The sequence below is a fragment of the Blennius ocellaris genome (genome assembly GCF_963422515.1).
Source record: "Blennius ocellaris genome assembly, chromosome: 2".
NCBI classification, from domain to species: domain Eukaryota; kingdom Metazoa; phylum Chordata; class Actinopteri; order Blenniiformes; family Blenniidae; genus Blennius; species Blennius ocellaris.
Window position 1 is genome coordinate 13,958,294 of NC_137651.1, and position 10,281 is coordinate 13,968,574.

At 41.2% G+C, this 10,281-nt stretch overlaps 1 protein-coding gene across 1 annotated transcript; it reads right to left on the reverse strand.

The window, feature by feature from the left end:
* Window positions 1-920: 920 nt before the first annotated feature.
* LOC308140403 (lysosomal amino acid transporter 1 homolog) lies at window positions 921-7,560 on the reverse strand. Its single transcript, XM_080510172.1, has 9 exons — window positions 7,435-7,560; window positions 5,898-5,942; window positions 5,545-5,810; window positions 5,330-5,459; window positions 4,860-4,947; window positions 3,494-3,603; window positions 3,258-3,359; window positions 1,959-2,144; window positions 921-1,340 (listed from the first exon to the last, which is right to left on the reverse strand). The coding sequence occupies exons 3-9, from the start codon at window positions 5,745-5,747 to the stop codon at window positions 1,224-1,226; spliced, it is 936 nt and encodes a 311-aa protein (XP_080366298.1). The 5' UTR covers window positions 5,748-5,810; window positions 5,898-5,942; window positions 7,435-7,560; the 3' UTR covers window positions 921-1,223.
* Between the last annotated feature and the right edge of the window lie 2,721 nt (window positions 7,561-10,281).

Here is a 10,281-nt window from a genome sequence, read left to right on the forward strand (position 1 = left end):
TTGTTTGATTGAAACAATTTCCTACAACACTAGTTAACCCGTTAACTGCGAGTTTGACATAAAGTCTAAGATCTGGCAGCTCTTTATTATTAGTGCATTTTTATCAGTGCATGTTACCGATGTGTGACACGCTGGTGAATGTCCTGTTGGCCACTGGAATCGTAAGCATACCAACAAAAACCTTGATTCCTCTGCTTTCCGGAAGATTATGAATTTTCACAGGATTTTATAATGTCAAGATGTTGCAGGTATGACAAGTACACATGATTAATCCCGCCATTGATGACAAGCTAGGAGAAAACGGGTTAAGCACAGAAAACCTACAAATCATTATACATTATGGCACCGAAACACAAACTCGGGTAGGTAAGTGCACAGCCAGTCAAAAGTCTTTTGGGTTATTTACTGTAATTCAAGTCCAATGAGTAGCTTAAAATAGTACAAAGGTAAGCAGACGACAAGTTTCCGAGAGTTAACAAGGATTTTTTTATACGACTGTATAGTTGCCAAATGTGGCTGCTTTGATGACTTTGGATAAGGTTGTTGAGTTTAGAATGCATTTTGGTTCATAAATTGATTCCATGATTGTTTATTTGTTCTATGCTTTCATCTCAGCCTGCAATAACACATTGAGCTGAATAATAGTCTTTAAAAAAAAAGAAAAAAAAAAAGGACAAATTGTAAAACTTCTGACAGGCAATGTACACATTACATGTGTAAATAGAAAAGTGATCATGTCATGATAGTCTTGGTGAAAAAACATCTGGCATTAAGCGCCCTCTTCTGAGCATTTAACCCCCCCTCCCCCACACACAAGTATAAAAATACAACTCCTCCAGCCACAAACAACAGCAACAAATCCCAATGCAGCAGTAGGACTGTGCTCATTACCTGGAAAAAGCCCCGAGTCATGCCGGCAAGCCTCATTGGAAACGATCTGTAACTACTTTGAACACAATCGCAAGTGTTAAGAAATGTATTGCTCACATCTCTCCTGCATCATTAATTCACTGAACTACAGATACGTTCATTTTAGTGTTTGTCCTCTTGGCAGCAACAAATGAGGACTATAAATGAGGTTCGTCAGGATTATCTCCAGACGTTCGTGGATGAATCTTCGACAGTTCCGCCCCCGAAGGTGTTCAATAATAGATGAATGATTAAGAGAAACTGCAAACTTACAGGTCCATACTTGGAAAAAAGTGGCCTGTCCCATCAGCATCCTAGAAAACTGACAGCTCCTCTTCCTCGCACAGAAGAGGCTCCACTTCTGGGACGCTGAGGACGGCGGTGCTTTTAGCAGAGATCCTCTTCCTGTACAAGATGAACTGTGCAGTCACCTGGCAAAGGTCAAGGGTCATACACACACTCAGCATCACATTTAACACTAAAAATAAACTTTGACACACGTGTCAGAACACCACTCTTCACTTGAGTGCATGTAAGGATAGCCAAAGAAAAAAGGCTTTATAAAAAAAACTCTTTGGTAGTTCTGCTCTGTGAGCATAAAACCTCAAACATTTCTCCTGTGTTTTGAGTTCATGTTTAATTTAGTCCTCAAAAAGAAGAAGAAAAAAGCTGTAATTCTCATTTTAACCCAATTCTGTTGTTCCCTGTTAAATAGGTTAACAAAGCAAGTCATTTCAACTCACACCATAGCTGGTTTTCTCACCTGGTGCCCTTCCAACTGCGAGCAGGATTACAATGTACCTCTTAAGTCAAAAGTTTCTACTTTTATTTTCCACCCTATTGCCGACTATTTGAACAGTTCTCGACGAGAAAAATGAAAATGCCTGGACGTGACCCAAGTACAAGTTTAGGAAGTGAAGGATTTAACTTGGCTGCACTGTTAAAACAACTGACTTCATACCTGGATCAAGTTTCTGCTTGCAGGTATCACATTCACTGTGTTTGTATTGACGCTGTACACGTGGCCACGTTGGTGATTTCAAGGATACAAGGAAGTCGAGTACGAGGACTCCCATGCTGCCAATGAGCCAGGCCAGATGTTTGATGATGAAGGAGTGCTTGGAGCCCCTCAGTGCAGGGAGGACCACGATGACGCTCAGCCCATACGTCCCGTTCCCCATCATGGCCAGAGCAAACAACAGGTAGGAGGTTCCTTCTGTAGACTGTCGCTGGAACTGGAACAGATTGGAGTTTGCGTGACTGAATTAACAGACGAGAGAAATGCAGCCGCGACCCACTGTGGGATAGGAAGGTGTTTGTTTGTTTTGTGAGGAGGTGAGGCGTCTTCGGTACAGTGTTATTAGTGGAGCCGAACCATTGGTGTACACACGCGGGAACCCACAACTGTTAAAAACAAGAAAAGGTTCATTATCTCTGTGTATTTCAAATTATACGCAAGAAGCGAATATCAGCATGATGTCACTGTGTTTTGTTCTTGCTGTAATATATGGTGTGTCTGTCTTCTTTTTCTAAAGGGAGTCATACAGCATGTTTAAAACACATTTTAGCCTTGATCAAATAATGGACTTTTATTTTCGGCTGGAGCTGTTGAGCGCCATCTGTGCTTGGCAACACATTGTGAACACTCTTTAGATTATTACCTGGGCTGGACCCACGCGATGCCGGGCAACCACTGACTGTCATGAAAAGGCTGAAAGAGATCTTATATAATGAGCAACAGTTGTTCTGCTGCTTTTCATTGCTCTGCGAAACTTGCCAAGTGGTGAAAATGCCTTTGCCATTATGTGAAAGTAAAAAAAAAAAAAAAAAAAAAAAAAAATCAACAAATGTGCCTGAACATGCAGAACTGCCCCGGGGGAAGAAATACAATATACATGATTTACTGTCATTTAGGATTGTATATTTTGTGTCCAGACGTTTCTTCAACACTGGAACATTATAGAGATGAGCCCCCTCTGGTGATTAATGGCCTCATTCAAGCCAGGATGATTCTTCACAACAGTTTCATTGTCTTTAATACGTGGTTTTCATTTTGAAAAACACGCACGCACGCGCGCACGCGCGCACACGCGCACGCGCGCACACGCGCACACGCGCACACGCGCACACGCGCACACACGCACACACGCACACACACACACACACACACACACAGATCTTACCATCCTCACACAGACACTGGGTGCCTGTTTATGAATGACTCACTTAAAGTAAGTGCAGCTTTCTTTTCATCTGGGGGTTCGGGGTCAGACCCTGAGAAAGCTCCACTGCTCACACACTAACCACATTAGAGAGCAGCAAGTTAAACAAAACGCATAGTCGCTTACGTTTTTATAAAGCTGAGGGAAACGTGAGCAGAGGTAGAAGACCGAAGCTGTGTATCCACATACATAGCCAGTGATTTCCACTGATCGAGAGGTAGCTGAACTCTGGGAAAGGTGGAAATATGGAGGCAAAAAAAAGAAGAAGAAAGAGACAAGGCAAAAGGGTTAATTTTGCACATATGAAAATGGTGTAGTACAGTCGCCAGATAAAAGTGAATGAAGGTTATTGTTAATCCTACCTGAGTGTCTAAAGGCACACTATTGTCTATGATTAGTTTGGGTAAAGGCAGGAGAACTAAGGTAGCAGCACCGCACCAGGTGAAGCACATCCATTTCAACACAGGAGTCTCTGGAGGATAAAACACACATGAACAGAGACACAATGAAGAGCCAGGCACTAAGACAAAAACACGAAAACAGATACTGAAGGTGTATACGGAATCCAAATGAAATGGCGAAGCACATTTTTCACATGAATTGATCAAGTCAAACTTTCATACACTTATTTCAACCATTACAAAACCTCCTTTTAATTGAACTTGTATCCCAAATATCTTTTTTTTCTAACGTACCGGTTTTAAAAACAACATACAGTCTTGGTTAAGCACCTGTATTAACATGTACGATTTGGCAGGTATGTAGTTTTAGCTTCCATAACAACTCAACAGGTAAATAGAAACCATGCGTTTGTCTCGTCTGAGGTCAGGAGGTGGCAGAATTGTTTCAGTGTTTCTGACGTGCCGATTCCAACTATTGACTTGGAAATAATGAGTATTACACCTATTTATACCCTTTCCCCCGTATATATTTGAAATGAAAAAGTTGAATGGAAAGTTAATTTCTGGCCTGACAGTCAGTTTGGATTAAAATATAAAGACATGAAAGAAATGTTCTGCGCCGTTATGCCATTGAAACATAAGCAGATGTGTAAAGAACTGGCAGATATACACTGAACAGGACATTTTAAACACAAAATAAAATAAATCGTCTGTGTTGTTAGTAAAAAAAAAAAAAATGCTTAGTTTAGCATTTATAGAGCATTGTTATTTTTCATTACAATCTGAAATGTACCCAAGCAACAGCAGTGGGATGATAGCAACCACATTTAGCTACAGCTATAAACACATCTGTGTTCGATTGTGAAGTCCATTGGGAACCTATTTAAGCCGACGTTTTCTGTGTTTCAGGGTGTGTTTATTGATTTTTATTTTTTATCTCTCTCATTAACAAACTAAGAAAACAAGAACTTGCTCAACTAGTTGAATTGTCCTCATTCCTGCAACCTCAAAATAATGAAATAGGTTCATAACCATGATGGTGAATGTTCACATAAGTGGAACATTAACAGGAAATATACATTCTGAGTTATTTTATTTGCAGGAATCTTATATTGGGAATGGGAGCTATAGAGTTTAAAACTATAGGTTATGTACAACGGCTTGTTTATTCATAAGTGAACTTGAAAAGATCACCATGTCTTAAAAGTGCTCACCCTTGTTATTGACCTTTTTATGACACTGGAGTTCAAGGTGAGATAAACAGAGATTTTTCATTAATCTGCAGACTCACAAAAGCATGCAAGCATACTCATTTACTATGACTTACTTCTGCTGGAACTATTCTTGATTTTATAGTAGAGAAACTGGGAGATGAGGATCAGGTCTGTGAAGATGTAAAACACCACTGTGACTACCTGAGAGTCGGAGAGTGAGAGAGAAGTGGAAAGTAGACGAAAAACATTTAATCCCACGTCGCCCACTGCAAAGTGGTTACTTCATGTACGTCATAAAAAATACTGTGCACTTGTGAGCTGCTGGCATCTTTGGCTGCGACTCATTATTCTATAATGAAACATTATAGAATTGCATGTTTACAATTTAGACAGTTTAATACACACTATTGTCAAATTAGCCTCCATCAAAAAGAAGGCTTGGGACAGAGTGTGTCTATAATATTATCACTCATCATTGCCAGAGAAAGTAAATAAAACCTCTCCCAAAAAACAACAAGAAAAGGGATTAAATCTAAAGATGTTGCCAGCCGGTACAGCGCTGGACCGGATCTCGTACACTCACTTGGATTGGAAGCTGGCTTGTGAGGTAGCAGCCTGCAAAGCTGGTCACATCTCCACTGAAGAGGAACAAGAGGAACCCGATTGACATGGCCTCCTCCACTTTGCAGTTCCTGTAGGCCTCATAGACCTGCCTGCGGAGGGACGGACGAAATGAGAGTCATTGCCAGCCGAAAACTCCCGCTTCATAAACTCCCAAACATCGGCATCGTTACTCACGGTAAAGTGGAAAGCAGGAAGCAGAACATTGAGATGAGTCCTATCACCACGCTGCAGTACTCCCAGTTGTTGTCCACACACTCCTCCAGCAGGTTGAGGATCCACGGAGTCCCGTTCACACACAGTGGCCGGCCCACCACCGGAAGGGTCCAGTTGGAAGCGGCAGAGTCAACACTCTTACCCAGGAAGCGTGCCGTGGCCATTGTGAGTGCCGCACTCTGCTGACTCCTGTGTCTGTTCTCCCGGTGCTGGATTTGCTGCTACACCTGCAGCCACAGTGTTTGTGAGCAGATGTGTTTACATTGGCAACCACGCCCAAACTTCATACGAGCAGACGTGAAACCACCACTTACCTCATGAAACAAGTGTGACAGGACTTGTCCTGTCATTTCAGGAGACTGAAAATAAAAAAGAAATGGGTGTCAGCTGTTTACATCATTTAACACACTGAATTTACTCGATAAATACTACAAGATGCAAATTGATGCTTAAGTAGCTAGAGCTAACAGCGTTCAATGTTCAATGTAGCAAAGAAATTCTGTCATGCAAACTGCTTATTAAAAAAAAAAAAAAAAAATCAGAGATGACATCCCCCCACCCCTGAAAATCTGGTGGAAGTTGCAGAAAACAGGAATATCTAGATGCTGCCATACTGCAACCATGACTCCATATGAACTAAGTGGGAAAGAAGATGCATGGCACATATGATCAAATATGTTCTCTGATGTTATCATTTAGTGGTAAATGAAAGACCAAGGTCCAGATTTGGATAAAGCAGGAATAGAGGATGGACAGAAGCACATGTAGACAGAACTCTGAAGGTATCACTGCAGATATCCCTGAAATCATCTTTCTTGAGAGAATTGACACAATTTATAAGGATAGGTTCTCTCAATTAAGGCTGCCTCATAGCGAGAACTTCCCTGCTTTCAAACATGATTTTGCGGTAGCTATATGTCAACAACAGGTAGTCCTTGTTTATTTTAATTTTAGCAGGAAAAAAAAAATCACACCAACAGATGGTACGGTCAGGTATTGTCCACAACTACTGATAAACACACCTCACTGTTCTCCCACTCGGTGATAAGCTGGTCAATGCCAGCAAGTGAACTGCAACCGTGTGGAATACAACATGTGAAGGACATACAACAGTTTGCATGGCATTTAAATCCTTTGCAGTGCCTGTGTTTTCTCTGGGTACTCCCGTTTCCTTCCACATTCCAAAAAACATGTGTTTTATACTCCAAATCACTTGTAGATGTGAATGCTTGTCCCTCTAAGTTTGATGTAATGGATTGGTGACTTCTGATGATAGTCAGCTGGGATTGGTTCCAGCTCAACATGACCCTCGATGAAGAGGTATAGATGGATGGATGATTAATATTCAAGATAATATTGTTGCTGTTCAATCAGATGATGTTTTAGACGTCTCTCTGCTCCAGTACAGCTGATAGTGATAAGCTGGCTGTTATCAGACTTCATGGAGAACTTGAAGGTGTCACATTCAGGTCAGACTGTTATGTCACCTGACTCGACCGGGACGCTGTCAAATAACCCTGTTATTCTCCAACATGCTGCAAATGACGGATTTCTTTCATAATTACAAGGCTGATCTGATGCAACATGATGGTGACTGTGACTGAGACTGTTTTGCAGAAAAATGAAGAAATCAGACGCGGTAGGGGCCAGCCACATATAAATAAATCTGTGAACTGTTTATGTACTTTATAAACTCTATTTGGAACTGACTTTTAAAAAAAACCCAACAACAAACAAACAAATGTCAACGAGATTTTTGGTTTCGTGTCATTGCTTCTTTAGTTCAGCACAGACTTGTAAGAGACGCTAACTCATAAAGAAAAGGGCTGTTTAGCTTCAATGACCGCTCACCTGATACAATGTGCTCCTCGCGGTCTGCAGACTGTTTTGTGGTCTGCACGAACATGTCAAACATTCTGTACCACTGCTCCGATGACAGTATCTCCGGGAGAAGAGCAGAGTTTAGCTTGTTGTGGTGGTCTCCATCACTGGCGGTCTCCAGTGGTGTGACAATATAGACACACAAACCCACCACATCCGTATTTTTTCGTAATAAAAGCAGAATAGTCGTCTGTCCCAACATTAGTGTCTATATGGGATTGAAAAAAATATCTAAGATACTTCAAACGCAAAATACGGACAGTGGGTGTACTACATTCTTTAAAATAGTTTGGGTTGATGGAAGTCGCAACAGCTCTGTAAATGGGACAAGGCCTTTGTTTTAAAATCCTTTACCGGAACCGGCGAGACATATCCACAATTCCTAATTGCATGTTTTCTAACTTGACTTTAGAAGGCCTATATTGGGATTACACCGCCATCTATCGCTCAGAAACAGGTTGTATTTCTTTTGTAAATAATTGCTTTACCTTATGGATATGTTCAACTTATGCGAAGTAAAAAAAAAAAAAAAAATGGAAAAACAAGTAAAGATTAAGTACATATGCACTAAAAAGTCTTAACCGTAATATTACAAGAAAAAGGTAAATGATGTGTTATTTTCTAAACCCTTAAAGGACATTTTTATAGATTTGTACTCCACCCAACCACGTCAATGTACGCACCAGCATATTTTTTTTTAGCAATCTGACAGTGCGACAGAGAAGGGAAATCGTTGAATTTTAAAAAGTCATCAGGTCATTTAGCGATTAAACTAAAACCATTAAAGGCATTTAGATTTTTTTTTACAGGTAGTTTTTCGGGTATCGTTTCACACTTTTGCTCACTTTTTATCAGCTGTGATTTGGATTACGGTACGTTTAAGGCATTTTCTTGTGGGTCTGCCCATTTGTGTTGAAATCACTCTTGATGTTGTAAAGTTATACAGACATGGTTTGGAAGTATGAAAAAGGGTGATACATTCTAATAAACTGTATCAGAATCTGTAAGGTGGACGTGAGCAGTTATCAGAAAATAAGTATTTGGATTGTATATGAAGAAATACGTGTTGTATAGGAATAGAAATAGAAATTAAACAAAAAAGTACTGCTTTTACAGTCAATAAATACGGTAAACCCCCTCCGCTTCCACACACACACACACACACCTGTTGCGAAGGACACGCACGAGTCTACCGCGCGGTGGCGCGCTTTCCAATGGCAGCCGACGAGGGCGAAACGTAAGGACTGCTCCGTGGGGGAACCTGCGGCTGTGCAGGAGAATTTTGTGTTGCTATGTGCCGCTTTTGGAGCGCGGTCTGTGGGCACAGATCGTAAGCCTCACGCTCGGTGTCCGTGACCTCGACGCGCTGCATGGAGCAGGTAAGGCTGCGCGCGTGCACCAGTAAAGCGCCTTCATGTTCTCTTTCTTTCTTTCTTTCTTTTTTCCCCCCCATTCTATCATTTCAGTCTATCAGTAGAGGATCGTTGCCGGGCGATATGCATGAATGCTACCCACATTCCATGATGTCTGGAAAGTTGACTGGATAAGATGAAATCAGAAGTCGATACATCTGTGTGCACCGTTTCTACAAATAGTGCATCGGATACTTTTTATTTTTTATTTTTTATTTTTTTACACAGGAGATGTAGATAGGAAAGCGCAGGTGAAAGCACAAGTGGATTTTGAGATATGTCTCTCTGGGCTGCTGCCAATATTGTAATGCTGGTTTAAACACTTGATAGAGTGGATAAAGACACAATTGGCAGTGAGTTTTTTGGGTGGGATTATGTTGTAATCCTTGTGACAGAATGGACTACTTGTTTATTTCCACTTGTCGTTCTCTGTCTCTCTTTCCTTTCTGCGTGTCGGTGATTCGGTGTAAATACAGTGGAATGTGCACCGGGAGCTTGAAAGGCAAGTTTAGTCGCATTACTCGCATGTTGTCTGTGTATTTCTTCCTCGAATAGTCCAGTCAGGTCGAAATGTACAGTTGCTGCACTTGTGTAATAACAGACGAGGGCTTCTCTCTCTCTCTCTCTCTCTCTCTCTCTCTCGCTCTCTCTCTCTCTCTCTCTCTCTCTCTCTCTCTCTCTCTCTCTCTCTCTCTCTCTCTCTCTCTCTCTCTCTCTCTCTCTCTCTCTCTCTCTCTCTCTGTGTGTGTGTGAGTCACAGGGAGAGAGCGAGGAGAGAGAGAGAGAGAGAGAGAGCACGAGAAAGAGCGAGGGAGGTGGAAGACTCTTCAAGGTCACAGACTTCTGAGACAGACAGACAGATGTTATTGTCCCAGTAAAGAAGGAGAAACTGTTGCGACCCTTTATTGAAATGCATTATTTCTTTTTTCACAAATAATTTTTTTTTTTTCATGTGCATTAAATGTACTTTTATACATAGGGCAAAACTTTACGCAACAGAACCCTGTTTATTTGAATCTGATCTCGCTGTGTGTGTGTGTGTGTGTGTGTGTGTGTGTGTGTGTGTGTGTGTGTGTGTGTGTGTGTGTGTGTGTGTGTGTGTGTGTGTGTGTGTGTGTGAGAGAGAGAGAGAGAGAGAGAGAGAGAGGGACTGTTTCCCTGTTTTGGCAGTGTAATAGTCTGGCGACCTGTTTGGAGTTGAATGGATTTTATTCTTTTATTCGTTCGTCTTTTAGTCTTAATTTTCTGCCAAATCCATCAACTCTGCATTGAAGTTCCCTGTTTTTCACAGAAACATTCTCTCATTATGTTGCAGAAACAGTTTATACCACTAGATTCCATGCAGATCACCAAGTAGTATATGTTGTTTTCATTGGCATGTACTGTAAGTTACACCATTTTAATG

Coding starts and splice junctions, on each gene's coding strand:
- LOC308140403 (XM_080510172.1), bottom strand. CDS start 5,747: ATGGCCACGGCACGCTTCCTGGGTAAGAGTGTTGACTCTGCCGCTTCC. Junction 4,948..5,329: donor CAAGCCAGCTTCCAATCCAA/GTGAGTGTACGA, acceptor TCCGACTCTCAG/GTAGTCACAGTGGTGTTTTA. Junction 3,604..4,859: donor CAAGAATAGTTCCAGCAGAA/GTAAGTCATAGT, acceptor TTTATCCTCCAG/AGACTCCTGTGTTGAAATGG.